Source organism: Mobula hypostoma, chromosome 8 (assembly GCF_963921235.1).
Source record: "Mobula hypostoma chromosome 8, sMobHyp1.1, whole genome shotgun sequence".
NCBI classification, from domain to species: Eukaryota; Metazoa; Chordata; class Chondrichthyes; order Myliobatiformes; family Myliobatidae; genus Mobula; species Mobula hypostoma.
In genome coordinates, this window is record NC_086104.1 from 27,107,394 (window position 1) to 27,132,727 (window position 25,334).

General features: G+C 43.0%; 2 protein-coding genes across 2 annotated transcripts; both read left to right on the forward strand.

Moving 5' to 3' along the window:
- Positions 1-2,264: 2,264 nt before the first annotated feature.
- Positions 2,265-5,358, forward strand: zgc:112001 (uncharacterized protein LOC550384 homolog). Its single transcript, XM_063055006.1, has one exon. It carries the CDS (start codon positions 2,669-2,671, stop codon positions 3,542-3,544), a length of 876 nt encoding a protein of 291 aa, XP_062911076.1. The 5' UTR covers positions 2,265-2,668; the 3' UTR covers positions 3,545-5,358.
- Positions 5,359-15,932: 10,574 nt separating this feature from the next.
- On the forward strand, positions 15,933-21,037 carry LOC134351140 (protein ARV1-like). The gene is made up of 2 exons (XM_063057254.1): positions 15,933-15,942; positions 19,986-21,037. The coding sequence occupies exons 1-2, from the start codon at positions 15,933-15,935 to the stop codon at positions 20,720-20,722; spliced, it is 747 nt and encodes a 248-aa protein (XP_062913324.1). The 3' UTR covers positions 20,723-21,037.
- Positions 21,038-25,334: the final 4,297 nt, after the last annotated feature.

A 25,334-nucleotide genomic window follows, 5' to 3' on the forward strand; every position in this document is an offset into this window, starting at 1 on the left:
TGTAAATCTCCTCTGCACCCTTTCTATGGCTTCCACAACCTTCCTGTAGTGAGGCAACTGGAACTGAGCACAGTACTCCAAGTGTGGTCTGACCAGGGTCCTCTATAGTTGCAACATTACCTCTTGGCTCCTAAATTCAATTCCATGATTGATGAAGACCAATACACTGTACAACTTCTTAACCACAGAGTCAACCTGCGCAGCTGTTTTGAGTGTCCTATGGACTTGGACCCCAAGATCCCTCTGATCTTCCACATTGCCAAGAGTCTTACCAATAATACTATATTCTGCCATCATATTTGACCTACCAAAATGAACCACTTCACACTTATCTGGGTTGAAATCCATCTGCCATTGCTCAGCCCAGTTTGGCAAACTATCAATGTCCCACTGTAACATCTGACAGCCCTCCGCACTATCCACAACACCTCCAACCTTTGTGTCATCATCAAACTTACTAACCCATCCCTCCACTTCCTCATCCAGGTCATTTATAAAAATCACAAAGAGTAAGGGTTCCAGAACAGATCCCTGAGGCACTCCACTGGTAACTACCGCCATGCAGGATATAACCCATCTACAACCACTCTTTGCCTTCTGTGGGCAAGCCAGTTCTGGATCTACAAAGCAATATTCCCTTGGATCCCATGCCTCCTTACTTTCTCTATAAGCCTTGCATGGTATACCTTATCAAATGCCTTGCTGAAATCATATACACTGGTTGGATAAGTCGCCGGGTCCAGATGAGATGTACCTTAGGCTAATGTGGGAGGCAGGGGAGGAGATTGCTGAGCCTCTGGCGATGATCTTTGCATCATCAATGGGGACGGGAGAGTTTCTAGAGGATTGGAGGGTTGCAGATGTTGTTCCTTTATTCAAGAAAGGGAGTAAAAATAGCCCAGGAAATTATAGACCAGTGAGTCTTACCTCAGTGGTTGGTAAGTTGATGGAGAAGATCCTGAGAGGCAGGATTTATGAAAATTTGGGGAGGTATAATATGATTAGGAGTAGTCAGCATGGCTTTGTCAGGGGCAGGTCGTGCTTTGCCAGCCTGATTGAATTTTTTGAGGATGTAACTAAACACATTGACATTGCAGAGCACACGTTCTTCCTCCTCACCCTTCCCTCATCTCCATGGTAACCTTCATGTTGCTGTGTTGTGGTAGCTACTGAAAATTTAAGGATCCGACTCACTTCCTAGCAGAGCGTGTGGGATTGACGCAGCAGGCGGGAAACCTGCCAGTAGTGTTTTAATGAATGAATTTGGTTACCAAGCTGCTCGAAGTTGAGACAAGCTCTCCAATAATTTTGGCAGAGTTTGACTGGGTGCCAATCTGTTCAGAGTGTGTGAATTCCAATTTCTAGACATTTGGGAAAAAAAGCCGCAGATGCTGGAAATCTGAAATAAAAACAGGAAATGCTGGAAAACACAGCAAGTCCAAGAGCATCTGCCCGAAGAGAAACAGGTCATCAGAACTGAGAAAGGTAGAAAGCACATTAATCTTAGTGGTAGAGATGGTGGGAAAGGCAATTGGTGTCACAAAGGAAATGTCTGTAATAGGCATTTGAGTTGTTGGTGCAATTCTCTGATGAAACAGATTGTGTGGTATATTTATTAAAGGAGACGCCTCCCCTAATGATCAGGACGCACACGTTACCGTGAAGGTCTCTGGTGTGGTTCTGTCAGTTTGATGATTTAAGGTATTTAAACCGACTAGATTATGTTAATAATGCAATCCTATCTAAGGCCATGGGACATCTGTGTGTGCCAAGCCCAGTCTGACTCTGAAATGCTTTCTGACACATCGGGGAAGCCAGTTAAGGACGGGCGCTAGATGCATCCAAATGCCAAGTTCACGTGTATTGTCTCACGTATTGTGTGTTAGACGGAAATAAGGGATACCTTTATCGATAATAGAATCCTGACGTGAACAAGATGTTCCAGTGTACCGGCGTGGAATATCAGTGGGACGTGAACTCTCCGTGGCAGCGATTCGTGAGGCTTTTTGGCTGAGTGGCGCCGGTACCAACTCATTTGCAGCTGCCATCTGCCAAGTCATGTTTTACCTTTTGTTGCATCACTCTAACCATGCTTAATTTCACGGACCATTTCATAGTTTTGTAATTATAATTTGTCGTGACGTCTTCTGGTAATCACTTTAGGTTTTTTTTCTCTCCCTCATTTTTTTTTTAATTTTGGTCGTTGCTCCTTTGCCGTTTGCTGTTTGGTCAGTGCTCTGCATTATGCTGTCTCTCCATCCGCCGCTGCCCCGGTGGAAGTGACAGGAGGTTGTGGAGGCAGACTGGGGTGGTGGGAGGAGGGCGAGCCGCGAGAGCGCGCAGCGCGCATCCGCCGCCACTGGCAGCAGTACAGCCGATGCTGGGAAGTGCAGCTTGTCCGCCTTCGTCGCTGGTGTTTGTCATGACCGGCTTCAATGCGTCTCCCTGAAGCTGCGGCGAAAACAGCACAGGGAGGCAAAGGAGGAGGGAAGGTTGCCCGGCAAAATCCAGATCCAGGAGGCTGCCCTGGAGAGGCTGCACCCTCGCAAATGTCGCTGCGAAAATGCACTGGCCAGATTTCACCCCCGCGTGTGTGCAGGATTTAAATTAACAAGATTCGGGAGTTCGCTTGGCGTAGACCACTCTAGCAGGTCTGTTTCTTTTTATCATGTGCAACAACTCGCCTTCCAGCCAGGATAACCAAAGACAATGCAAATTTCTGTCATACATGTTCTACCAGGCAGTCAGGGACCGTAAGCCAGTGTGGATGCTGGAGGAAATGAGGACGATGGAATCATTTTACTGGGAAGAGAACACCAAACTCCGCACTTACACCCCTTCGGAAGCCCTCCTGTACGCAGTGGTGCACAATCACCTCCCCTATGCCCAGTACTTGCTGTCCCGTTACGCGGACGAGGCTCTGGAAATGCCCGGGGATCGGTTCTGTTGCTGTCCTTCATCCGCCCCTCATCTCACCATGGCTGTCAGGTACGACCGCAAAGACATCCTGGGCCTGATCCTGAAGATCGCCAGCCAGCTGCCCGGCTTCAAGTCGTACGTTAACAGGAAGGGCTGTTTTCACGTCGAGGACGGGAAAACTCCACTCCACTTGGCCTGCGAGCTTCTGCGAGCCGAAAGCGTTCTAATGCTGCTGGGGAGCGGGGCTTCGCCGAAGATTGTCGACAGCAAAGGGCTCACCCCGCTGGATGTGATTCTGGAACAGCTCCAGGTCTCCAAGATCAACGTAGAGTCCAAAAAGTTGTGCATCGATCACCTGCTGCTCTTCACCTCAAACCTACAATTCAAGATGAAGAGGGATTTGAACGACAACCCAGCTGAATGGAACAGGCTTCTGGGGGAAGACAAATACAACTACCTCTCTGGGAAAACGCCCGCCACTTTATTCCTCATTTCTATGCAAGGCGTCTTAAAATGCCTTCCACCGTCAAATTTCCCAGCCAGTGTGAAGGAATTGCCCATACCGCAATCCTTAAAACCTCTGCCTTCAGAAAGATTGACATTGCGTTCTGTCGATGTACAGTAGCACTAATTTACCTTAAAAGGGATTTTTTGTGACCATGAATGAATTGTTGCTACAGGAATGCCAACATTGTCCTCTAAAGAAAAAGCATGGTATGCTTTCCTTTTATAGCTTATTATCTTTCGACCTGTTTATAAGTGCTGATATAAAATAAAGATTAAAATCCTTGCAAAATTAACCGATTAGTTCGTGAGACATGTGACCTTTTAATATCACTGTTGGGTAGAGAATGCGAAACAGAATTGTGAGTCTTACTGTACTGGGCTACTTAAATGACAATTTTTCACCAGCTCAGAATGTAAAAGAAACTGCAATTCCTGATAGCATGTGTTACAGAATAAATAGACTACAGCAGCTGGAAGCAAGCTCTTTATCTCTGCCTATACAGCGAATGGACTCTGGTTACAGATCCATATTGTATTTCTGTGATTGCCCAGGCCGCGAGTTCATTAGACTTTGTGAATACGTTATAAGACAGTAATAATACGTTAGGATTAATTTCCGTGCTGAACGATAGGTAATATATCCATATATTTAATTTTAAAAGAATATTAATATACTTCCATATTTTAATTTTAAACAATCTTTTCATGTAGACGTCTCTTTCACTCCTCGAATACGCCCTGTTGTACAGAACATGTATGTTCGTGTATGATAAGAAAGAGCAAGGTTGACTTCGAGAATAAGATCCCTGTGAAGATAAAGAGACCAATAAATAATATTAAAATTCCAGGATATTAGTCCTAGTTCACAAAATATTAAAACATTGCATGTTTACTGTAAACTATAATAAATTTAAGTTAAATATTTAAGGAATTGTATGTGCCAAAGGCAATCTATTTATATATCAAGGAACTTTTCATGTCTGTATAATATCCATTATTCAGGATCCTAAGGACATGCTGCGTTTAATAAAGAGTTTTTTTTTATTTTATAAAACTTCTAATCATATATATCTGTTTATTAAATTTTTAAAATTACATTTAAATATTTATTATAGCAATGCTATTGAATATATTAGTTCTCAGCAAGTTATAGTTCATTTCAAATCCAGAATTGGCGAATTGTATCTCTGATTTGTAAATGGATACTTTTTTTTAACCCAGCGGAGTTGTTTGGATGACTGTGCAGCCTTTCTGTGCATTTGTTGATGAGAAGAAAATGAGAGTACCTAAGTTTTACATTGATCATTTTGGCTGCTTTACTGTTTGGTTACCAAATGGTCGTCAGTGTTTATATTGTAAATATTCACATGGAAAAGAATATTTGTACAGAGATAGACACATTTTCTATTGATGTAAAAATCATCTGAAGTAGTAAAGTTGGTCAGCGATTTTAGTTGAAGCAACTGCAGTAAAATCTCTAGGTAGTTAAATATATGTAAAAGTGGAAGCATGATTGGGCATATTTTGTATTATTAATATGCATGTATGTAGAATGGATTTCTATCAAAAAAGTAATAAATACTGCAAAAGTTTGCCAAATGACTAGGTTGGTCATTTCTAATTCAGATGGAAGTACCAAATTCAGCAGTGAAGTGATATTTTGTGTTTTTGTGCGCTTGGGATGGATTGTTGCCATTCATGTGGTAAAATCTAAATAAGTATATTTTCTGTACATGTAATAGTTTAACTATCTGTACACCTTTAAGCTCGAGATCAAAATTAGAATAGATGTGTGAGATCGCTCATGTTTCATTGTTTCTAGAGCGTGCAACAATTTTAAAAGTCTCTTTAAACTCACTTGAAAATATTCAATATTAAGTAATATGGACATTTTTCTTAACCTCTGAATTAAACAATCAAGGCTTTGTACTCTTTCTCCATATCTCAGATGTTGTAAGTTGTCAATCTCTGCTTTGCTTCCAGTAACTGTACATCTCTGCTGTATTATAGTGATGGAAACATTTCAGCAAGTTCTGTACTTAACATGGCATATTATAGCAACCACTGGAGACTAAAAGTAATTTCTTCAAACTTGAACACTACTTTGAGTTAGCTTTCTTCATTGCCATCACATATTGTGATGTTGGCTTTGCCAAGCTCTATCTTCCATGGCTGTTAGAAGCTCCTGGTTGCAGACCATAATAATTCCCCATTCTATTCTCACACCCTGTCTGTCCTCTGCTTCTTCCACTGCCAGGGTCAGTCCAATGTAATCTAAAAGAGCAGCAACTCATTCTGCCTGGGTAGTTCTATTACAATTTTGTTTAGAGTAACTGGCTTGTGTGGACCAATGAGTCCACACTGCCCAAATGCATTCACGTGACCAAGCCTGTCTTTGGAATGAGGGAGGAAACCTGTCGCAAGTACAGTACTCTTCTTTCCAAGCGTGAGGCAAGGGTAACTTCACTCGCCTCAACACTGAACTGATTCCACAAGGCATGGACTCACTTTCAAGGATTCTACAAGTCGCGTTCTCAGTGTTTATTTATTTATTTGTTTGTTTGTTATCATTATTTTTATTGCATTTTCACAGTTCATCTTCTTTTGCACGTTGGTTATCTTTTCAGTCTTTGTGTTTTGCATTGATTCTATTGTATTTCTTTGTTCTACTGTGAATGCCTGCAAGGGAATGAATCTCAGGGTAGTAAATGGTGACATTGTTTTGATAATATTTTACTTTGAACTTTGAAGTCAACTCGACCAGCCCATCACCCAGTTTTCCTCCCCTCCTCCACCTTCTCAATCTGCACATCACCCACAACTTCCACTGTGTCCACTCCGCCCACTAGTTCCACCTTTCCGCCATACCACTCTTATTTGGTTTCTGTTCACCTTCCTTTCTTATCAAATTTCATAACACTTTGTCGCCTCCGCCTCTCAACTCCTAGCCTCTATCACTATTCCCACCAGTTCATCTCCTATCTGACTTCATCTGCCAATTAATTCCGCACTTTCATTCACTTATTACTTGTCAGGTCTTGCCTCGTCCCACATTGATGACTCCTCCTGCCTTAAGCCCTCTTCCTCCTCATGGACACTTCTGCCTGCTCTGAATTTTTTCATCTCCTAATTGCTGACAGGATATTAGCCATCTCGACTTCACCATTTCCCTCACCTATTTCAATTTCAACCCCTCTAAATGTTCTGCTCTCCACTCTCCACACTAATCCTAACTCAGTGTCAAACCCATAGACAAGGTGGTGCTGTTGTAGTCTGGCAGACCGACCTCTACCTTGCTGAGGCCAGGCAGCAGCTCTCTTGGACATATTGTTTTATTTAACCAGAAACCCACTGTCTCCTACACCACTGTCGACCTAATCACCTTTGCAGATCTCTGCTCTACAACTACAAACTCATGTTCCTCAAACCTGCTCTGCATGTTTCTACCTCCTACCCAAGATCCACAAACTAAACTGCCCTGGTAGGCCCATTGTTTCCACCTGCTCCTGCTCTACTGAACTTGTGGCTTCATATCTGGACTCCATTTTGTCCCTCTTAGGCTGGTACCTTCCTATCTCTATCCATGACATTTAAAATGCTCTCCACCACATCAATAACTCTCAGCTCTCCCGATCCTGACTGCCTCATTTTCACCATGGACATCCGGTCCCTGTACACCTCCATCTTCCATCAGGAATTCCTCAAGGCTCTCTGCTTATTTCTCGATAACAGTCCCAGCCAGTCTCCCTCCAATACCATTCTCCTCTATTTGGCCGAATTTACCCTTAACATCTCTTCTGGCTCCTTCCACTTACTCCAGACAAAGGTGTAGTGATGGGCATTTGCATGGGCTCTAGGTACAGAATACCTACCTTTCTGTTGGCGATGTGGAACTATCCATGTCCCAAACCTATGCTGGTAACCCTGTCCGACTCTTTCTCCATTCGTTTGATGACCGTATTAGTACTGCTTCCTGCAGGCATGCGGAGATCATCACTTTAATCAAATTCGCCACCAACTTCTACACTGCTATCAAATTTACTTGGTCCATCTCTGATCACCTTTCTCCCCTTTCTTCAGCTGTCTGTCTCCAACTCCAGAGTCATATTATCTATCAACATCTTTTACAGACCCACTGACTCCTACAATTATCCTGACTACAACACTTCCCACCGTGTCACATGCAAGGATGCTATTCTCTTCTCTCAGTTCCTCCATCTCTGCCATGATTAATCCCCAGGGCCTGACAAGGAGTTCCCTCAGACCTTGTTGGAGGCCATTACATTCATTGCAGGGGTCTTAGCAGACATATTGAGGTTTTAGCCACGGGTGAGGTGCCAGGGGACTGGAGGATAGCTAATGTTATTCTGTTATTTAGGAAATTCTCTAAGAATAAGCCTGGCATGAATAGTGGGTAAGCTATTAGAAATTATTGTGAGGGACCCGATATATAAGTATAGTGGATTCTAGTTAATTGGGACACATCGGGATCAATACATTTTGGCCCAATTAGTCAGAGTTTCATGAAAAAGGTTAAACAGGTGTAACCGTCAGGTTTGGCTAGCAGCTTAATCTAGGGGAAGACAACCTCCAGCCTGGCCAAACTTAAGAAATCTTATTTGGGTGGATGCTGTGAGATGTGTTCCCCTGTTACAAATCAGTACCACGAAATAACAGATGGTACACAATATGCAATTAAATGATTGAGCTTTATAATTATTACTTTGTATGTAGGTTCCATGGTCTCACAAGACTAATGGATGCCTTTACTTAGTAAAGAAAACAAAAAAGGAAAAGAACCCATTCTCATGACACAGTCTAATGTGTAATGTTGGAGCTCACGGTTTTCTTGTCAGTTCACTCTCCATCGATTTTCTCATCGGGAGTTGACACCCCACCCCATTCCAAGTCCACTCCGTCCTGCAGTCTATGACTTCCCCGTTTTGGCATTTTCTCTCTCCATCTTCCGCCAAACAAAAGACCGTGAAACCTTCGCTCAAGCACACAAGAAAGAAAATCATTTCCCCTCATTGGCCAGTGCACATTCCACAGCCCCCATTATCTCCAGTCATAACTCTACATTACATTCGCAGGGAAGCCTTTCCCAGGTCATTACACAGGTACAAAAAAACTATTGTTTAACTGAGTAATGAATTATGTGTTTAAATGAAATACAGAACAAATTAGACCACTGTGAATGCTACTACAGTACTATAAAACTGTTCCTATTAGTTTTTGTTGAAGGAATTCATCCAGTGTATAGGGTCTCCAGGGAGGGGTAGCACCTCTGGTGAAAGGGCTTTTCGTGTCCATTCTGAAGCAGCTCACTCACCTTTGGTCCCCACCAGATACTCAGCTCTCACCTGTGGCTCCAAGTAGCTGTTTGTATGAGACAACGGCCACATCCCCGTACACCACTTTGACAGGTGGGCTAAAGTGGGTGACGGTACATGGCGGGTCTCATACCCCAGTGAAATAGGGACATGCCTGTCCTAACATATGATCAGCTCCAGTAGACTGGGCAGATGAGATCAACAGTGAGATCTAATGGCCAAGAAGATGCTTAGGCAATGCCTCGTAGAGTGCGAAGGCGTGATAAGGCACGGAAGTCATGTTTACCCACTGTAACCAAGGAAGACCACAGTTTATGACAACTATGGCACCATTATATCTGAACTTCTGAAGTCAAGAGAGTGGATCTGCCCTAGTCGAAAGGCTTTACCACTGTAAAAGCTCACCCACACAGCTTTCACCATGATTGTCGGATACGATGGACAACCAACATGCTGCCATGTTCTTTTGATCGACTGTAAATGAACAAAATTGCAGGCATCTAGTGCAGATATTGGATTGCATTCATACAATAATTTCAATGATTGCGTACTCCAATTCTTCATTTTCATTGTAACATTCAAGATGATTGTCAATATTTTCAAATTCTTCTTAATTCCTAACTCATCGAAGTAATAAAATCATTTCATTTTCACTCCCAGCTGTTTCTGGCATCCCTAAGCCTGAAGGCTTGAAACAACAGTGAACAAAACAATTCTAAATGGTCTTATTGCTTATGTGTCGCCAACTATCAACGATAAAATTCACTGCTTTTTGAACATAACCACACACAATGCTATTTAAAAACTCTTTGCTCTGATCATGGTATACTGTCTAACGGGCACACAAGTTCACTTGACTGACGCTAGTAAGAAGCTGTTTGGCAGCTATCTCCTGTGTCAATTAAGTGGCATAATGACCAAAATAATTGAAGGGAATCCCAGCTATTTTCTTGAAGAGTTTTCTTCTTTAGGAGTTGTCCCAAATAAGTGGCTGACTCAATTAACAGCTGGACCAGTTAACTAGAATCCACCGTATTCGGATAGACAGCGACTGATTAGAGATAGTCAACATAGCTTTGTGCATGTTTAAACATTGTTACTAAGCTTTTTAAGAAGATACCAGGAAAGTTGATAAAAGAAAAGGCAATGAATACCATCTACATGGACTTTAGCAAGGCCCTTGAGAAGGTCCCACGTGAGAAGTTGGTCAAGAATGTTAGATAAGGTAGTAAATTTCATTCAACATTGTCTTTGTGGGAGAAGCCAGAGAGTAGTAGCAGAGAGTTGCCTCTCAGACTGGAGGCCTGTGACTTGTGGTGTGTTATGGGGATCGGTGCTGGGACTGTTGTTGTTTGTTACCTATGTCAATGATCTGGATGATAATGTGGTAAAATGGATCAGAAAATTTGCAGATGACACCAAAATTGGGGGGTTAGTGGACAACAAGGAATGCTACCAAAGTTCGCAGCGGCATTGAAACCAGCTAGAAAAGTGGAATTTAATGCAGACAGGTGTGAGGTATTGCACTGTAGGAGGACAGACCAGGGTAGGACTTGCACAATGAATGGCAGAGCAGTGAGGGAGGCAGTAGGACAAAGTGATCTGGGAATACTTCAGTCCCCCATCAGGAGGCCCTCAAGACTACGCTTGTTTAGTCTGCACTCATCCCATCTCCCTGACCAACATAACAAGGACTGGGTTTCTCCTTATTCTCGCCAAGAACGTCATGAACCTCCAAATCCAAAACGACATTCGACATCACTTCTGCCATTTTCAAAGGAAATCCACCAATGTTCAAAGTACATTTATTACCAAATAATGTATACATTATACAACCTTGAAAGTTGTCTCCTAACAAGCAGCCACAAAACAAACAAATCCAAAAGAACAAAAAGAAAGACCATCAAATATCCAATGTGCAAAAAAAAACAAATCATGCAAACAATAAATGCAAGCGAATAGCAGTTTGAACTGAAGTCGACAGCGAGTCCGTCCCAGACTCATACATGGGGTGATTGATTAGTTCATGTCCTAAGGTAGAAGGAGTCAATTTTAGGAAACCTAGCACATTTATTTTTCAACATAGTCCCCTCCTACATTTACTCACCTAGTCCAGCAGTCGTGGAACATCCGGATCTTGGACCTCCAGAAAGTGTCCATGGCAGGGGTGATTGATAAGTCCGTGGCCTAAGGTAGAAGGAGATGAGTTATTAACTTAAAACTTTCTGCATAATCACTCAAAGAGTTGACCTGCATGTGCATGTAACGAGAGCTGTATAACTCATCTCCTTCTACCTCAGGCCACAAATGTATCAATCACCCCCGCTGTGAACACTTTCTGGAGGTCCAAGATCCCTATGCTCCACGACCGCTGGACTAAGTGTGTAAATGTAGGAGGGGACTATGTTGAAAAATAAATGTGCTAGGTTTTCTAAAATTCACTCCTTCTAACTTAGGCCACAAACTTATCAATCACCCCTCGTAGTTCAGCGCAGAGCCGAGCAACGAGCTGAACTGGCCCATCCCTCACCTCAGGCCCCGATATCCTGTCCTTTTCAATCTGGTCCAGCGCCTAAATTATTGTTCAAACATTGGGTTCAGTCTCTTTGATACGCTCTGGGGCCTGGACCCCGATGCCTCGTTTCGGCCTATACCTGACCTTTCCAACTCAGCTCAGCACTTAAACCATTTGAACCTCGGTGACGAGCCCACTGCCTTGCCTTGCCTCGGTTCTGTCACATCGAATTGCCTCCAAGTCCAAAGAGAAATTACAGACCATTGCTTGTGATGCTTTACCGGAAAAAGAGTAATTAACAAAGTGTTTGATTGTTTTTCCTGTTTCATCGGCCACCAGCCACAAATCACTGAAATTCACCAGCACCATCTTAAATCTGTGTTTAAGACACTAGGCACATCTTCCCTCCCCTTCCCTCACCAGTTTCCAAAGGGATCACTCTTTCTGTGACTCATTTGTCTGGTCATTCCATCCCACCAGGTATTTTTCCCTTCAACCATGCTAAGTGTTAACCCTGCCCCTATACCTCCTTCCCCCAGCACCATTCAGAGCCCTATACGGTCATTCCAGGTGAGACAATGTTTCATATGTGATCCATCACTGTCATTTATTGCATCCTGTGCTCCCAATGCAGAAAGAGAGATTGCTTTATTGAGCTCCCTAGCCAGCCATTTTTATTCTACTTTCCAATCCCACACTGACAAGTCTGGCCACAGTCCCCTCTACTGCCAAATTGAAGCTTGAAGCAGATTTAGATTAGATTATTAGATTAGATTAGATTATGAGGACATGCAGTCCTCTTTTATTGTCATTTAGTAATGCATACATTAAGAAATGATGCAATATTCCTCTGGTGCAATATCACAGAAACACAAGACAAACCAAGACTGAAAAACTGACAAAAACCACATAATTATAACATATAGTTACAACAGTGCAAAACAATACCGTAATTTGATAAAGAACAGGCCATGGGCACGGTAAAGAAGTCTCAAAGTCTCTTGAAAGTCCTGTCATCTCACGCAGACGGTAGAAGGAAGAAAAACTCTCCCTGCCATGAGCTTCCAGTGCTGCAAACTTGCCGATGCAGCACTCTGGAAGCCCCCGACCACAGCTGACTCTTGAGTCTGTCCAAAAACTTCGACCAGCTCTCCGACACCGAGCACTGAGTACCATCTCTGCTGAGTGCTTCAACCCCGGCCCTAGCAACAGGCAATAGGCAAAGCCGAGGATTTGTGGCCTTCCCCTCCGGAGATTCTTGATCGCACAGTAGCAGCGGCAGCGAAGCGGGTATTTCAGAAGTTTCTCCAGATGTTCCTCTTTGCTTCTCACGGCTGTCTCCATCAAATCAGGATTGTGCATGGTAACTACTTCACCATTACCTCCTTTCCCCAGCACCATTCAGAGCCCTATACAGTCATTCCAGGTGAGGCAATGTTTCATATGTGATCCATCATTGTCATTTATTGCATCCTATGCTCCCGACGCAGAATGGGAGATTGCTGCGTCACGCCGCCATCTTCTCCTCCCCTCCATGCCCCAAATTTGAGGAACAACACATCGTAATCTAATTTTGGTAGTCTCCAACCTGATGGCATCAACATTAATTAAACTAATTTCTGGAAACCACTCCTGATTATTCTCACTTTCCCCCCCTCATTCATCTGGTTTCTTCACCCCTTTTCTTTAACCTCCCATGCCCTTACATCTTCCTCCATCTTGTTCACCAATTCCCATATCTTCCTCCCTCTTTTTCCCCCACCTCCTTCCATTTATTCCATGGTCTACTGTCGTCTCCTATCAGATTCCATCTTGGTCAGCCCTTTGCCTCTTCTACTTATTACCTCCAAGTTTCCCTGCTCATTTCCACTTCCTTCATCCACCCTCCACCCACCTTCCCCCTCTGACTTGGATTCACCTGTGACACACCAGCCAGCTCATGCTCCTCCTCCTCCACCCTTTTATTCTGGTGTCTCCCCTCTTTCTTTCCAGTCCTGATAGAGGGTCTCAGCTTGAAACGTCGACTGTTCATTTCCCTCCAGTGATGCCGCCTGACCTGCTGAGTTCCTCCAGCATTTGTGTGTGTGTGTCGCTCTACCGCTCCTCGTCACCTGACTATCTTCCAGCTGCTCTTTCAGTCCAGATGAAGAGTTTCTACAGCAGCCATTTTTTTCACCAATAACTAATATTTTTGGTGGCCCATAGACTAATACCGAATGATCTCTCTACATGGATATCCCGGATAGCTTGTACACTGCAATCTGAATTCCTTGGAATAACACACTATTTTAAAAATGTTTTAATCATTTTGTCTCTGGAATTTGTAGGGGTTATCATTTGCTCCAATAACATAATACTGCTAGGTGTGTTGCCTCCCAGGTACTGGGGCTAAGGTTGCCTCAGAGTGGCTGAAAAAGATTCTTAAGATGGGGGTGAGTAGCCAGAGGTCATGCACATTGTCACCAATGACATATGTAGAAAGGATGAAAGAGGTCTTGCACGGACAGTATGGGGAGCGAGGATAAGCAGGAGATTGAAGGTAGTAATCTCTGGATTACGTCCCGTGCAATTTACTAGTCAGAGTAAGAATAGGCAGATAGAAGAAATATCTGAAGAATTGTTGCAGGGGGCAGGGTTTCAGGTTTCTGAATCTTCGGGGGCAGAGGTGAATTGTACAAGAGGTACGGTTGCACCTTAACTGGATATCCTGGTTGGGAGATTCATTAATACTACTTGGGAGACAGAGCACCAGGTCGGAAAGTGGAGATATTGAGATGGCATGTTCAATAAGAACAGGCAGGAGTAAGGTAGTTGACATAATGGGATGGACAGGTTGAGGTGTGTGTATTTTAATGCTAAGTACATTATGAATAAGGTTGATGAACTTAAAACATGGAATTATGATGTTGTGAGGATAACAGAGACTTGATTAAGAGAGGTACAGGAAAAGGTGCTTCATTCTCCAGAGATTCAATGTTTTAGAAAGGACATGGACCCGTTGGAGGGGATTCAGGAGAGTTTTACCAGCATGCTATCTGGATTAGAGGATGTATGCTATAAGGAGAAATTGAAAAAAAACTTAAGTTTGTTTTCCCTGAAGTGGCAGAGTCTGAGGAGAGCTGTAACGGAGGTTTTGTCAGATAATAAGAGGCAAGTATTTAAGGTGAGAGGGTTTAAGTTCAAAGGAGTTGTGCAGGACAATTATTTTACAAAGAGAGTGGTGGATATCTAGAATCTGCTTCCTGGAGTGGTGCTGAAGGAGAAGATAACAGGGGCGTTCAGAGGCTCTTAGACTGGTACATGAATATGCAGTAAAAGGAAGGGTATGGACATTGTATAGACTGAAAAGATTAGTTTAGTTAGGAATCTGATTACAAAATTATTTACTTCAGCACACCATTGTTGACTGTAAAGCCTGTTCCTGTACTGGCCTGTTGTATCTTCTATGTTATATAAAATTTCATATTGTTTGCTTTTGGTTACATAGCAACTTCCCCTTATTTTTGTTATCATCATAAACATAAATTTACTGCTTCTGTCCAATCTAGCTTCCACTGCTTAGCTACCAAATATCAATCATGGTCAGTTGGTGCCCCTCTTGTCTCTGCAGCAGAAAGTTGTGTATTCATTCCTGCAAAGATTCGAGCTCTAAGTTCTAGTCTGATGCACCAGTGCAGAACAGAGAACATGCTAGATTACTCTCTTTCAAAAGCAATGTTAAACCAAGGTATTACCACTCCCTTGCACAGATGTAGAAGATCCCTTTGTACTGATCAGAATGGGAGCAACAATATAATTCCCTATATCCTGAACAATGGCTATTTATTATTTAACATCACTGTAGCCAATGACCTAGTCACAAACACATTGCAGTCCATGGAAATTTAGTCTGTACAAACTAATTACTGCATTAATCATTGCCAAGTCTTCAATGGCTCTAATGCACTTTGAATACATCCTGAAATCAAGAAAGGTACTACATAAATGAAAATCTTCATTTTTCTCTAAGGACTCCAATATCATGTTATTTATATATCTTGGTACAACTTATAACATCACTGAAAACATTTGGATGAAATGATTACAGAAATACATTTATTCTCCCATTTTAAAACAAGCAATGAATAAAGATTGACTTGTGCAATACAATTTGGTGAATGAAATGATTTTCAGCTGTCAGGGCTTGGTGAGTTCTGTTAAAGAACACTACACAGTTAAAGCCATGATCTGAGCTGTAATAAAAGTTGCTGTTTTATGAGGGACTAGTAACTATTGCATCCGCATGATATCGCTGTGTGCAACATTTCAGAAGAGGCTTATCAGGTCCAGGGTTCTGTTGTTTTTGATGTGATAGAGTGGAAGGGATTAAATGGGGTGGGGGAGGGATGGCATTACAGCTCAGGGAATATGTCACAGCAGTGCTCAGTCAGGACAGACTGGAGAGCTCATCCGGTGAGGCTATATGGGTAGAACTGAGGAATGTGTAAGGTTTGACCACATTATCGGAATCTATTATAGACCAACCAAAATTCTGCTGAATTTAGAGGAGCAAATTTGTAGAGAGATTGCAGACTGTTAAAAGGAAAATAAGATTGTGATTCTGCAAATTGACTGAGACTCCATACTGTAAAAGTGCTGGATGGGAACATGCTTGTCAAATGTATTCAGGTAAGTTCTCCTAATCAGTACATAGAAGTCCCAACTAGAAAGAGTGCGGTACTAGATCTCCTTTTAGGGAATGAGACAGGGCGGGGGACAGAAATCTCTGTAAGGGAACACTTTGCATCTCGTGATCATAATATAGAAACAGAAACATAGAAAACCTACAGCACAATACAGGCCCTTCGGCCCACAGAGTTGTGCCGAACGTGTCCCTACCTTAGAAATTACTAGGGTTACCTATAGCCCTCTATTTTACTAAGCTCCATTTACCTATCTAAAAGTCTCTTAAAAGACCCTATCATATCCACCTCCACCACCGTTGCTGGCAGCCCATTCCACACACTCACCACTCTCTGAGTAAAAATCTTACCCCTGACATCTCCTTTGTACCTACTCCCCAGCACCTTAAACCTGTGTCCTCTTGTGGCAACCATTTCAGCCCTGGGAAAAAGCCTCTGACTATCCACACGATCTATGCCTCTCATCACCTTATACACCTCTATCAGGTCACTTCTCATCCTCCATCGCTCGAAGGAGTAAAGGCCGAGCTCACTCAACCTATTCTCATAAGGCATGCTCCCCAATCCAGGCAACTTCCTTGTAAATCTCCTCTGCACCCTTTCTATGGCTTCCACATCCTTCCTGTAGTGAGGCGACCAGAACTGAGCACAGTGTGGTCTGATCAGTGTCCTATATAGCTGCAACATTATCTCTTGGCTCCTAAATTCAATTCCACGATTGATGAAGGCCAATACACCATATGCCTTCTAAACCACAGAGTCAACCTGCACAGCTGCTTTCAATGTCCTATGGACTCGGACCCCAAGATCCCTCTGATCCTCCACACTGCCAAGAGTCTTACCATTAATATTATATTCTGCCATCATATTTGACCTACAAAAATGAATCACTTCCCACTTATCTGGGTTGAACTCCATCTGCCACTTTTCAGCCCAGTTTTGCATCCTATCGATGTCCCGCTGTAATTTCTGACAGCCCTCCACACTATCCACAACACCTCCAACCTTTGTGTCATCAGCAAACTTACTAACCCATCCCTCCACTTCCTCATCCAGGTCTGCTCCTAATCATATTATACCTCTCCAAATGTTCATAAATCCTGCCTCTCAGGATCTTCAACAACTTACCAACCACTGAGGTATGACTCACTGGTCTATAATTTCCTGGGCTATCTCTACTCCCTTTCTTGAATAAAGGAACAACATCCGCAACCTCCAATCCTCTGAAACCTTTCCCGTCCCCATTGATGATGCAAAGGTCATCACCAGAGGCTCAGCAATCTCCTTCCTCGACTCCCACAGTAGCCTGGGGTACATCTCATCTGGTCCCGGCAACTTATCCAACTTGATGCTTTCCAAAAGCTCCAGCACATCCTCTTAATATCTACATGCTCAAGCTTTTCAGCTGCAAGTTATCACTACAATCACCAAGATCCTTTTCCATAGTGAATACTGAAGCAAAGAATTCATTAAGTACCTCCGCTGTTTCCTCCGGTTCCATACACACTTTTCCACTGTCACACTTGATAGGTCCTATTCTTTCACGTCTTATCCTCTTGCTCTTCACATACTTGTAGAATGCCTTAGGGTTTTCCTTGATCCTTCCCACCAAGGCCTTCTCATGGCCCCCTTCTGGCTCTCCTAATTTCCTTCTTAAGTTCCTTCCTACTAGCCTTATAACCTTCTAGGTCTCTAACATTACATAGCTCTCTGAACCTTTTGTAAGCTTTTCTTTTCTTCTTGACTAGATTTACTACAGCATTTGTACACCACGGTTCCTGTACCCTACCATAACTTCCCTGTCTCATTGGAACGTACCTATGCAGAACTGCACACAGATATCCCCTGAACATTTGCCACATTTCTTCTGTACTTTTCCCTGAGAACATCTGTTTCCAATTTAAGCTTCCAATTTCCTGCCTGATAGCCTCATAATTCCCCGTACTCCAATTACATGCTTTTCTAACTTGTCTGTTTCTCTCTCTCGCCAATGCTATTGTAAAGGGGATAGAATTATAATCTCTATCTCCAAAATGCTCTCCCACTGAGAGGTCTGACATCTGACCAGGTTCATTTCCCAATACCTAATCAAGTACAGCCTTGTAGGCTTATCTACGTATCGTGTGAAGAAACCTTCCTGAACACACCTTACAAACTCCACCCCATCTAAACCTCTTGCTCTAGGGAGATGCCAATCGATATTTGGGAAATTAAAATCTCCCATCACGACAACTCTGTTATTATTACACCTTTCCAGGATCTGTTTCCCTACCTGCTCCTCGATAACCCTGTTACTATTGGGCGGTCCATAAAAAACACCCAGAAAAGTTATCGACCACTTCTTGTTCCTAACCTCCAGCCACAGAGACTCCATAGGCAATCCCTCTATGGTGTCCACAGGTGCTCGAGGAATGCACGCTATCCTCGTCATATGCATCTTCAGACAATGCGGATTCATAGTTATGTGAGGAACCTATTTTTACCAATGTCTTGTTATATACGTCCAAAACTCACAGTTATGCGAGGAGCACCATTTTCCCGCCAATACAAGTCACGTGTGCACACCTCGCTGTCTCACTGTTGGGAGAGAGGCACCGCTTTCCCGCCAAAACAAGTCAGGTGTGCGCACCTCACAGTCTCACTCCCGCCAGTCTTGCATTGGTTTTGGCAAGGTGTGGATGCGCGATCTTAAACTTTTGTTGGTTTTACCTACGGTGCAGTGATTCTGTGCTTGAAATATTTAACTATGCCTCCTAAATGTCCCATGTCATGTCTTGGGCTCTCAGCCGAACGGCAGAGAACGGCTTTAACATTTCAAAAAAAGTTGGAAGTTATAAACAGCACGGCATCAGCTAAAGATAACACAGCTCTGGGACGCTACTGCTGGGAACAGAATCTTGCCTTTAAAGTTCTTTTGTTGCTTGACAATGCGCCAGCCCATCCTAAACATTTGGACAGCATTCATCCTAACATAACAGTGCGTTTCTTGCTGCTTAATACAACATCGCTGGTTCAACCACTCAACCAAGGTGTGATCCACATTCAAGGCGTACGTATTTCTTTTACCGCAAACTATCTCTCAGATGCTGCAAGCAACAGACGATTTTGAAAATCTCGGCAGTTTACCAACGGTGAGGGAATGGTGGAAGTTGGAACACTTGGCACAAATGGCAATGGACATGGACCCAAGTTTAGAACAGAGTCAGCATTTCAGTCAACCCTATCCCCGCCGTCAAACCTTCTTCCCTACAAGCAAATTTATGCTGAAAAACAAAATGCTGCCAAGCAAACAACCCTCACCACTTTATTCAAATCAGTATCACCTTCTGCTGCCAGCAGTTCTAAGAGTTCTGTGAGTCTTGTTCTGTGTATGCTTGATATGATCCTGATGAGCACAACCATTCACCTTATCCATGTAAAGCTGCCTGACACCACAACAACTACTCATCTCCCAGAGCGAACACACCTGCCACTGTTGGTGAGTACTGTACACCCTAGGTAGGGAAGTTATGAAAACTATGAAGATTAAAGAAGAGGAGGTACTGGAGCTTTTAAGGAATATAAAAGTGGATAAGTCTCCGGGTCCTGACAGGATATTCCCTTGGACCTTGAGGGAAGTTAGTGTGGAAATAGCAGGGGCTCTGACAGAAATATTTCAAATGTCATTAGAAACAGGGATGGTGTTGGAGGATTAGCGTATTGTTCATGTTGTTCCATTGTTTAAAAAGGGTTCTAAGAGTAAACCTAGTAATTATCAGCCAGTGAGTTTGACATCAATGGTGGGTAAATTGATGGAAAGTATTCTTAGAGATGGTATATATAATTATCTGGATAGACAGGGTCTGATTAGGAACAGTCAACATGGATTTATGCATGGAAGGTCATGTTTGACAAATCTTATTGAATTTTTTGAAGCGATTACTAGGAAAGTTGATGAGGGTAAAGTGGTGGATGTTGTCTACATGGACTTCAGTAAGGCCTTTGACAAGGTTCCACATGGAAGGTTAGTTAGGAAGATTCGATTGTTAGGTATTAATATTGAAGTAGTAAGTATTGGGGCCTCGCCGCCGTCGGATGCTATGTATCGGTGCGTGGAGTGCAACGAGGAGGCGATGGAGTTGCACAGGGATTACAGCCACGGTATCATCAAGATCACCATTTGTAGATCATGCCAGAAACCTGTTGATAAATATGTTGAATATGACCCAGTGATTATTCTCATCGATGCGATCTTGTGCAAAGTTCAAGCTTATAGGCATATAATCCTCAATTCCAAAATTAATATTCACTGGAAGCTATGCATTTTCTGTTTGTTATGTGAAGCATATCTTAGGTGGTCACAGCTACAGGATTCACAGCAAACAGTTGATCCAATCGATATAATTCGTTCTGCCAAAGAATGGGACTTCTATCTGATGTTTGGATTGGCTAGTTTGGAGCTAACTGCATTCCTGAGTGGGGTGTTCTTCTTCTGGTTAACAAAGCATGATTTCATCCAGAAAAAATCAAATCTCTACATGCTGCTAATAGCCATATTATTATCTGGTTACGGGAAACTCCTTGTGATTCCAGTTATAATTTGGGAACATGACTACTCACCTCTGTACATTAACCTCATCAAGTTCTTTGTTCTGGCGTCCAACGCACAAGCCGTCAGAGTTGTGTTGAATAGTAGCAGGAGGTTTGCATTGTCTGTCATTACTGTTGGATGGTTGGCAGAGCGGTTTACAGCCTACATCTTTCAGCATCTCAAATGGAGTACATAGAAGATTCAGAACACTAGGCTGAAGTACAACAAATAAATGGCTTGCAAGCCCTGGTCAGTCTGAGAAAAGTTTTATTCTTCCTGCTGACGCACATTGACAGTGGAAACAGACATGGAAAACAGAAGGAAGGAAGCAAATTTAAAAAAAAAATCACGTTTTCCGAAAAGTTTGCATTTAAATTAAATTATCCATCCAGCTGTACCACTGTTGGAAAGAATCACATTCAGTAATGTGTTGCAATACTACTTTTGTCTTGCATAATGGGTTGATCAAATTCTAAAATATGTAGTGATTTTATAAATTAACAGGCAAGAATTGTACTAAAATAAATACATTATTAGTTTGGCAATCTATTGTTTAACTAACTAATAAAAATGATTTAAATTTTGAAAAAAAAAGTAGTAAAATGGATTCAGCAGTGGTTGGATGGGAGACGCCAGAGAGTAGTGGTGGATAACTGTTTGTCAGATTGGAGGCCGGTGACTACTGATGTGCCTCAGGGATCTGTACTGAGTCCAATGTTGTTTGTCATATATATTAATGATCTGGATGATGGGGTGGTAAATTGGATTAGTAAGTATGCAGATGATACTAAGATAGGTGGAGTTGTGGATAATGAGGTAGGTTTTCAAAGCTTGCAGATAGATTTAGGCCAGTTAGAAGATTGGGCTGAAAGATGGCAGATGGAGTTTAATGCTGATAAATGTGAGGTGTTACATTTTGGTAGGACTAATCAAAATAGGACATACATGGTAAGTGGTAGGACATTGAAGAATGCAGTAGAACAGAGGGATCTAGGAATAATGGTGCATAGTTCCCTGAAGGTGGAATCTCATGTGGATAGGGTGGTGAAGAAAGCTTTTAGTATGCTAACCTTTATAAATCAGAGCATTGAGTATAGGAGTTGGGATGTAATGTTGAAATTGTACAAGGCATTGGTAAGGCCAAATTTGGAGTATTGTGTACGGTTCTGGTCATGGAATTATAGGAAAGATGTCAACAAAATTGAGAGAGTACAGAGAAGATTTACTAGAATGTTACCTGGGTTTCATCTCCTAAGTTACACAGTAAGGTTGAACAAGTTGGGTCTTTATTCCTTGGAGCATAGAAGGCTGAGGGGGGACTTGATAGAGGTATTTAAAATTATGAGGGGGATAAATAGAGTTGATGTGGATAGGCTTTTTCCATTGAGAGTGGGGGAGATTCAAACAAGAGGACATGAGTTGAGAGTTAAAGGGCAAAAGTTTAGGGGTAACATGAGGGGGAACTTCTTTATTCAGAGAGTGGTAGCTGTGTGGAACGAGCTTCCAGCAGAAGTGGTTGAGGCAGGTTCGATGTTGTCATTTAAAATTAAATTGGACGGCTATATGGACAGGAAAGGAATGGAGGGTTATGGGCTGATTGCAGGTCGGTGGGACTAGGTGAAAGTAAAAGTTTGGCATGGACTAGAAGGGCCGAGATGGTCTGTTTCCGTGCTGCAATTGTTATATGGTTATATGGTTATATGGTGACACTATCTCTGATCAACAGTGCCACGCCCCCACCTCTTTTGCCTCCCTCCCTGTCCTTTCTGAAACATCTAAAACCCGGCACTTGAAGTAACCATTCCCGTCCCTGAGCCATCCAAATCTCTGTAATGGCCACCACATCATATCTCTAAGTACTGATCCACGCTCTAAGCTCATCCGCTTTGTTCACAATACTCCTTGTGTTAAAATAGACACATCTCAAACCTTTGGTCTGAGCACGTCCCTTCTCTATCACCTGCCTATCTTCCCTCTCGCACTGTCTACAAGTTTTCTCTATTTGTGAGCCAGCCTCCTCTTCCCTAGTTTCTTCAGTTCGGTTTCTAACCCCCAACAATTCTAGTTTAAACTCTCCCCAGTAGCCTTAGCAACCCCCCCTCCCACCATGATATTGGTCCCCCTGGGATTCAAGTGCAACCCTTCTTTTTTGTACAGGTCACATCTGCCTCAAAAGAGGTCCCAATAATCCAGAAATCTTTATCCCTGCCCTCTGCTCCAATCTCTCAGCCACGCATTTATCCTCTACCTCATTCTATTCCTATTCTCACTGTCGCATGGCACAGGCAATAATCACGAGATTACTAGCTTTGTGGTCCTGCTTCTGAACTTCCTTCCTAACTCCCTGTAGTCTTTTTTCAGGACCTCTTCCCTTTTCCTACCTATGTCATTGGTACCAATATGTACCACGACCTCTGGCAGTTCTCCCTTCCACTGCAGGATATCTTGAAAGCGATCTGTAACATCCCAGACCCTGGTATCTGGGAGGCAAACTACCATCCGAGTTTCTTTCCTGCGTCCACAGAATCGCCCGTCTGACCCCATAACTATGGAGTCCCCTATCACTGCTGCCATCCTCTTCCTTTCCCTACCCTTCTGAGCCACAGGGCCAGACTCTGTGCTAGAGGCACGGCCACTGTCGCTTCCCCCAGGTAGGCTGTTCCCCCCCCGCCAACAGTACTCAAACAGGAGTACTTATTGTCAAGGGGAACAGCCACAGGGGTACCTGACTCTTCCCCTTCCCTCTCCTGACTGTGACCCAGTTGTCTGTCTCCTGTGTCCCCGGTGTGACCACCTGCCTATAACTCCTTTCTATCACCTGCTCGTTCTCCCCAACCAAGCCAAAGTCATCCAGCTGCATCTCCAGTTCCCTAACTCGGTCCCTTAGGAGCTGCAGCTCGACACACTGGGTGCAGTTATGCCTGTCCGGGAGGCTGAGAGACTCCAGGACTTCCCACATCTGACACCGAGCACAGAAAACCAGCCTCATACACATACCTCCTCCTTTCCGCTTGTTAATGCATCTTGATAATGCCATTAGTTTCAAGGTAGTTATGGAAAATGGTAGGTCTGATCTTCAGGTTAAGATTTAAAATTGTAGAAAGGCCAAGTTTTGATGGTAGCAGAAAGAATCTGACAAGTGTGGATTGAGACAGGTTGTTTTGTGGCAAGTGTATACTTGATAAATGGGACACCTCCAAAAGTGAAATCTTGAGAATTCAGCATTTGTATGTTTCTGTCAAAATAAAAAAAGCGAGGATAACAGGTTTAGGGAACCTTATTTTCAAGGTGTATTGAGGCCCTGGTTAAGAAAAGGAAGGAGGTGCATAGCAGGTATAGACAGATAAAAACAAATGAGGTACTTAAGGAGTATAAGAAATGCAAGAGAACATTTAAGAAGGATATCAGGAGGGCGTAAAGAAAGCATGAGCTTGCTCTAGCAGACAAGGTGAAGGAGAATCTTAAAGGATTCTACTGATACATTAAGAGCAAATGGATTACAAGGGACAAAATAGGTCCTCTGGAAGATCAGAATGATAATATATGAATGGAACGAAAAGAGATGGGGGAAATCTTAAAAGGATTTTTTGCATCTCCATTTACTCAGGAAATGTCTATATACGTGAAGCAATGCAGCAATGAGCTCATGACCCCCATGACCCTAACATAAAATGGTGAAAATCCCCTCTACTATATTAATAATGGAAGCTGGTGAAGATGGTTGGAGTATTGACTCTGCCCCTGGGATCTCCTGCAGTGGCATGATTTCCATCCTCTAGACCATCACTCCCTTGCTCTCTTGTTGCCGAGACTAATTGTCCTCTTAAACCTGATTCCATCTGTCTATCAATGCACAGAAATATTCATTTCACGTCGTGGTCTAGTGGGTCTCTTCCTTGGTTCGCCTTTCTTATCCCCTTCTTCTCCCCCATCCCCAATCTCTTCTTCTCCCTCTTCCATCCCTTCAATTCCATCCGCTTGTCATCACTCTCTTATCTGGTCCCACTTATCACGAGTAAGTCTTTCCACCATTCCCCACCCTGCATGTCCAAAATCCCCTCCACCCTTATCTGTTTCTACCTATCGCCTACCAACTCTGTCTCAATAATCCCGCCTCCCTCCACCACTGGTTCCATCTCCCTTTTCCTTTCCTTCTTGAGCACCAACATATATTGGTTTGTTATTGTCACCATACCAAAGTACCAAAGTGTCAAATGGTTGTTGTGTCTCATCTAGTGTGGTAGTGATGTGGTAGTGCTTGTCACTCTCACTTTCAGCTTCCACTGCTGAATAGCAGCCTCACAAAAAGGAGAGCTGAATGTATACGTTTCTCCCTGCCAATACATAGCTTGTCCAACAACAAGCCTCACGTAGTGGCAAAACATGGAAACTGAATTCCTTTTCAGACTCAGGCTGAACTATGGAGGATGGGGAGGAGTCCCCAAAGTGGTTGGACAACATTGAACATCCTTCCTGAAGCTCCTGCAGCCAAGCTGGTGCCAAATGTATTGCTGCATAAGCTTTCCTTTGGACTACACTGGGGAGGATGATTCCGCATCCAATACCTTCCATACCTTCTGCCCAGGCTTGTGATGATAATGATGATCACCCACTGTCCTTCTAGACAGACAGATGCCAACCAACCAGCCTACCAAGGTACAGTGAAAGACTTGTCTTGCTCGCTCTTCATACAGATCAGGTCATTACACAATGAACCGAGGTAGAACAAGGTAAAACAATAACAGTGCAGACTAAAGTGTAAAAGCTACAGAGAAAGTGCTGTGCAGATAAAGTTTAAGATCGTGATT